Genomic DNA, 5,465 nt, shown 5'->3' with positions numbered 1-5,465 from the left:
CGTGGTTGGGTATTCCAGCATGACAATGATCCAAAACACACGGCCAAGGCAACAAAGGATTGGCTCAAGAAGAAGCATATTAAGGTCATGGAGTGGCCTAGTCAGTCTCCAGACCTTAATCCCATAGAAAATCTGTGGAGGGAGCTGAAGGTTCGAGTTGCCAAACATCAGCCACGAAACATTAATGACTTGGAGAGGATCTGCAAAGAGGAGTGGGTCAAAATCCCTTGTGGCCAACTACAAGAAACGTCTGACCTCTGTGATTGCCAACATTGGTTTTGCCTCCAAGTACTAAAACACGCTTTGCAAAGGGATCAAATACTTATTTCATTCATGAAAATGCAAATTACTTTATAACTTTTTTTTGTAATGCATTTTTCTGGATTTTTTTGTTATTGTTGTGTCTCTCACTGTTCACATAAACCTACCATTGACATTGTAGACTGATCATTTCTTTGTTAGCTGGCAAGCTTACAAAATCAGCTGGGGTTCAAATAATTTTTTCCCTGACTGTATATGTGCAATAACCCCTCACTACCTCACCAAGCGTAATGACATATCCAACTCCACCATGTGAATTACTAAGTGTGATGTTTGAAGTTCACTGGGGAAAATACTATTATCCTATTTTTGTGTATTGTGTTTTAATACTTTGTTGCCTTTATGTAACTTTTTTATTTTAAGACTAAATGTTCTTTCTGGCTTTTGACTCCTTACCTGACTCCAAAGGAGAGCTGCACAAGAATTCCTATATGCCTAGACTGTCTGTTTATGCATAAATGGCAAATAAAAATCTTGAATTCTTGAAAACGGACCGAAAGACAGTGAAGAAAGGCCAGTACTGGAGTTATATGGTCAAATTTCCTGGTACCTGTTAAAAGACGAGCCATGGCATTTTGGACCATTTGAAGACAAGTGAGAGACGACTGATTAACACCAAGGTATAATGCATTACAATAGTCAAGGCTAGAGGTTATAAAAGCATGAATTGCAATCTCAAAATCATTAAAAGAAAGAAATTACTTTAAATAATAATAAACATATGACTGAATTTTATACAGTTATGACAATTCAACTGACTGCATTAACAATACTTCAAAGATCAACTAAACATAGAATTTGACCAGTGGTACCCAAACTTTATCATTCAACTATATACTGCCAGTTTATTTAGCTAGACAAAAGTAATGCAGCCTAATATAGCAGCTTTCCAATGAATAATGAAGAACATGAGATACAGCTGAGTGTTCAGGAAAATGCCAGAATGTTCACATTAAGATATACAGTACATACATTTCCATAATAAAAATTACCACTTTCAACCAAGAATATATTATTAAATACTGATATATGTTATATTAAACATCCAGTTGTGTGCACCAGAGTTAAGCAATGAAAATATTTATGTTGTGTAGATGAAATGCCTTCATATTGCTGTGAAGTGCCACAACAGTTTCATGAAGTACACAGTGTTTTCAGATCTTTAGATAGCGAGCCTTTAAATTATAGTATTTTGTGTACACTCCAAATGGTCAATTCAAATGCAACTGTAAAGCCAACACTGACTGTATCTAAGAATTTTGCTTCTTAAAACAAAGAAAGCATTCACAATAATGGAACAGTATAGTTGTTGTTGTTACATTTAATACAGTTATGACAAAAGGAAACCATAATTACCTTTAGACACCGTTAGTGCAGGAGACCACTGTGACCGTAGAATATCCAAACAGATACTGCCATTGCTATTTATATTTGGGTGATAAATCTTTGTTGTAAATGCTACCTGCAAAACAAAACAAAAAAAGCCACACATTTGTAAGATACGCTTCCACTGTTACTGTACTGGTATTTCCATGTGCTAAATCTAGTTTAAATATTGTGCCATGAGTTCTCATGATATTAAAATGTGACAATATTTCTCGTCAAGGCAAAAGCTGTCTTGCGATATCAGTAATACTGTAAGAGAACCAGAGCAGCAGCCAGTATGACAGAGTGCGATGGCAAAGTTACGGTACGTTCATATTAGTCTGGCAAAAATGCAGTTCCTGCTTTGTTTTAACACACGGGGCTGTGTGGGTTAGTAATGTGTCTGTCACAAAGGAGTTCACTCATAGAGCCTTTTACGTGAATGATGAATGCCGGAACCTGGAGTGTTTTGTATTTTGTTACTTTCAGTTGAATAAAATACTATTTTTCCAGTCATATATTTTGTCTTTGAAGATTTCTTAAAAATAGTGTTAAAATATCATCTCGTCCTTGTGAACCCAATATCATGTATTGTCTCGTCTCGTAAAATAAGTTTATCATCACACCCCTACTAGGTACACATCAAATGCAAGTATATGTACAGTTTATCCAAGCTGTGGTAAAACACAGCATTATACAAACTACACACTTGAAAAATAACTGTGTGCTCAATAGTAACGACATTCTTCTGATTCTGGTACCTGTAGCACCTGTTTATTACAGCATTTGGAGAGGTATAAATACTGTCATTCATTTTTTGTTGGAGGTTTGTTAAAAGAAGAAAGAAAAGAGTGAAAGAAAGACAGAAAATGTAATAAGTTTTAGACAATTTTTCATTAAAGAAAAGTTACAAAAATGTCTATGTATGCTGTCAATTGCAGTTCTTAGAAAAAAAGGAAAACAGAATCGGCAGGTCAGACTTAAAAAAACATGGAAATTGGAAAATTGTTATCGGTGCATCTCTAGTTCCTAAGTAATTGCACACTTGGCTACCAGATGTTCCCTGGGCTGCTGTGTGTCATTTCAATGTTAATTCAGGCAGTGAAGAGCACACAGGTGGCTCATATTTGACTGAGTTCAGTTGCCATTTAGACTGACATGAAGTTATATTTCAAAATAGTTCCTTTGAGGGGCTGCATTCCATTTCATTAATCTGACAGAATCTGAACATGCCGACTTTTTTAACAATATCTGAATACGCACCCTGGTCATTTTTCCATAAGAGTTGCCAGACTGGACCTATTAAGTGTTATCAGTTTCAACAGAGGAAGATAATGACATTCATTGCAAAGGGTTTTCCACAACATATTACGCATGATGATTTTGTGTGGGTATTTGTCCAATTACTTTTGAACACCCAAGATTTGTCCACTATGTGATAAAAGGGCTATACTCTCTCACACTGTTCTTGATATATTTACATAAACCTTCAAAATTAAAGGCGAGACTTGGCACTATCATGTAGAAACTATTATTTTACTTCAAACTGACTGTGCTGAAGAACAGAACCTGAAGAAATACAAAACATTTATTTGAAAAAATACTTAGTTCGAACTGTATGGCATTTTGTCAGTGAGGGGCAATGATTTGAGATAACACATCCAACTTGTGTTTTTCATGACTGTAATGGATTACAAAGGAAAGCCACCTTGTACTTGTTCTTGGCCCCGGTGTTATCCATTAATGTGCTTTCAAACAGAGCTTTTGCTGCTACTGTCACTCCCAGCTACCTTGGATCCTACCAGCCTGTACACCGCAGGCTACATTATCCATCTGGTATAATCTCATCACACAGCTAAACAGAAAATGGCTACCAATTCAACACAATTAATATACCAAGTTTCGCTAACTATTACAATATCATTTTTTATATTCAAAGCACCTTTGCACTCATCAAATGTACAACTTATCAGGAATTATTCCTTACATATTTGATGAAATAGGAGAAACCTCCAGGACCAAAAGGATGCCTAACTGCACAACCACCATGATAATTTCCATAGTATAACAGGGCAAAGACCGAAGTCACCACAGTGGCTCTTACCTTTGGTGGCTTGAATGGGTAGTCCGTAGGGAAGTGGATTGTGAGAAAGAAAACTCCTCCTTGGTAAGGACTCTCTCCCTGACATAAAAGATGTGAGACACTTGTCAGTAAAATATTTCACACTAAAAACAACTGAGGTGGAACTAGATGATTGACAATCAGCAAATTAGTCACCTTCAGAGAGAAGGGGGTGTATATCAAAAAGTTCAATTCATTCAGGCTTTCTTTGAGAAATCTGGACTTTGAAGCCTAGTGTTGATCATTTTAGCTAACTGCTGTTACAAAGCTGATACAGTTCTACAGAAGAATTGTCGAGTCTGTTCTCTGTGGAAACCATGTTTCCCTTACACATTTTTTGGCAGAATTTGCCTCCACTTAAAGCTGTTCAGTTGTTCTTTGTTTATTAATTCTTCTTCCATTGTGTTACTTTTTGCATTACATTACAACACTTATGGATTCCAGTGCAATGCCATCCTTAATCACAGGCTGTGATTGTCACAGTGCATCTAAAATGTGAACTTATCCATCATGTATCCCTTCACCACTACTGCAGACTACAGAAAATCCTTCTTTTTAAGTCTCTTTGATCTTACAGTTAGTTACTAGTTAGTGTTAGTTGTTTGTTATTCACTAGTGATGCTTAACACACTACAGTTACCGGTATACGTACTTCAGGCACAGCAAAGTCAATTCAGTGGCTTGACCGTATGTAATACTTTGACTTACACAGTGTAACTTAACTGAGTCTAAACAATATAAGGGAATGTAAAACTTAAAAGAAAATGCAAAAGTAGTCAAAACAAAGCCTCACTAAGGATGGTGTATATCAGTGGTAAAGAATTTAAGTCCCCATATCTACAAAGTAACCATTTTTAATGTAGTAGTATGTATGAGAGGAAGGAAAGCCTTCAGTGATGGTGATACTCACCGGACCCATTATGGTCGCCTGCCAATGAAACACTAGAAGCAATAAAGGGAGAAAAAAAAAATGAAAAAAGTCAGCTGTAAACATAGCAGACACAATGTTCATCAGTCATCATCTATCAGTTACAGTACACTGTGTCTACAGAAGCTCCTGCCTCTGTCCAGCTTTCTCTGTGGTGGCAGAGGTGAAGCTAGTCAGCTCTAACCTGCTGATCATACGGCTTCAGCCACTTCTGTATTCAGTCACCGTCTGTGTCTGGATTATTTAAAAGGTTGGAGTGGAATCTTCCAAACCCTCTTCCTCCACTACCTATGCTTGTCCCTGTTATCAGAACAGATGAAAATGCCAGAACAATCATCGTGTAGGTACTGTTGTTTCTATTTCTAGGACAACGTGTATTTAAACAACTGTCTTATTTGTTGGTTTTATGCAAAGCAATTGCGTCACAACTGTGTGCTATTACCACATATTAACCATAAAGCACTCCACCAGCAGCAAGATGCTGTCACTTTCAAATCCACTCACTGAGACATTGTTACATGAAATGTGTGTGTGTGTACTCACAGTCATCCCCCACTGGTCCAGCAGAGCACTGGGCTGGAGGGTCTCTCTGCAGGTCCTGCAGCTCCTGCTCAATGCAGCAGAAATACTGTAGTTAATTATTCTGCTAAATAGGTACTGTTCAAATGTAATGATCAGTCTTTTAAATCAAACATTACAGACCTTATTGTGATGTTTTCTCCTGTTTTA

General features: G+C 37.0%; 1 protein-coding gene across 2 annotated transcripts in view; it reads right to left on the bottom strand.

Annotated features, from left to right (window-relative positions):
- The window catches only part of LOC109952462 (ubiquitin-conjugating enzyme E2 D4-like), a 10,587-nt gene that overhangs the window by 3,581 nt on the left and 1,541 nt on the right, over positions 1-5,465 (bottom strand). Inside the window, exons 2-6 of one of the 2 annotated variants that reach the window (XM_020587556.1) lie at positions 5,280-5,343; positions 4,921-5,036; positions 4,719-4,750; positions 3,791-3,868; positions 1,678-1,783 (exon numbers count right to left, since the gene is read on the bottom strand). In XM_020587556.1, the coding sequence (XP_020443212.1) occupies positions 1,678-1,783; positions 3,791-3,868; positions 4,719-4,727 (193 nt within the window). In that variant the 5' untranslated portion in view covers positions 4,728-4,750; positions 4,921-5,036; positions 5,280-5,343. The remainder of the gene's footprint in view (positions 1-1,677; positions 1,784-3,790; positions 3,869-4,718; positions 4,751-4,920; positions 5,037-5,279; positions 5,344-5,465) is intronic. The other variant, XM_020587555.1, reaches the window with a different exon arrangement.

This window comes from Monopterus albus, unplaced genomic scaffold, assembly GCF_001952655.1.
Source record: "Monopterus albus unplaced genomic scaffold, M_albus_1.0 scaffold461.1, whole genome shotgun sequence".
In the NCBI taxonomy this organism is placed as follows: domain Eukaryota; kingdom Metazoa; phylum Chordata; class Actinopteri; order Synbranchiformes; family Synbranchidae; genus Monopterus; species Monopterus albus.
Note: the sequence above shows the minus strand (reverse complement) of the source record. Positions and strands in the feature narration are given on the sequence as shown.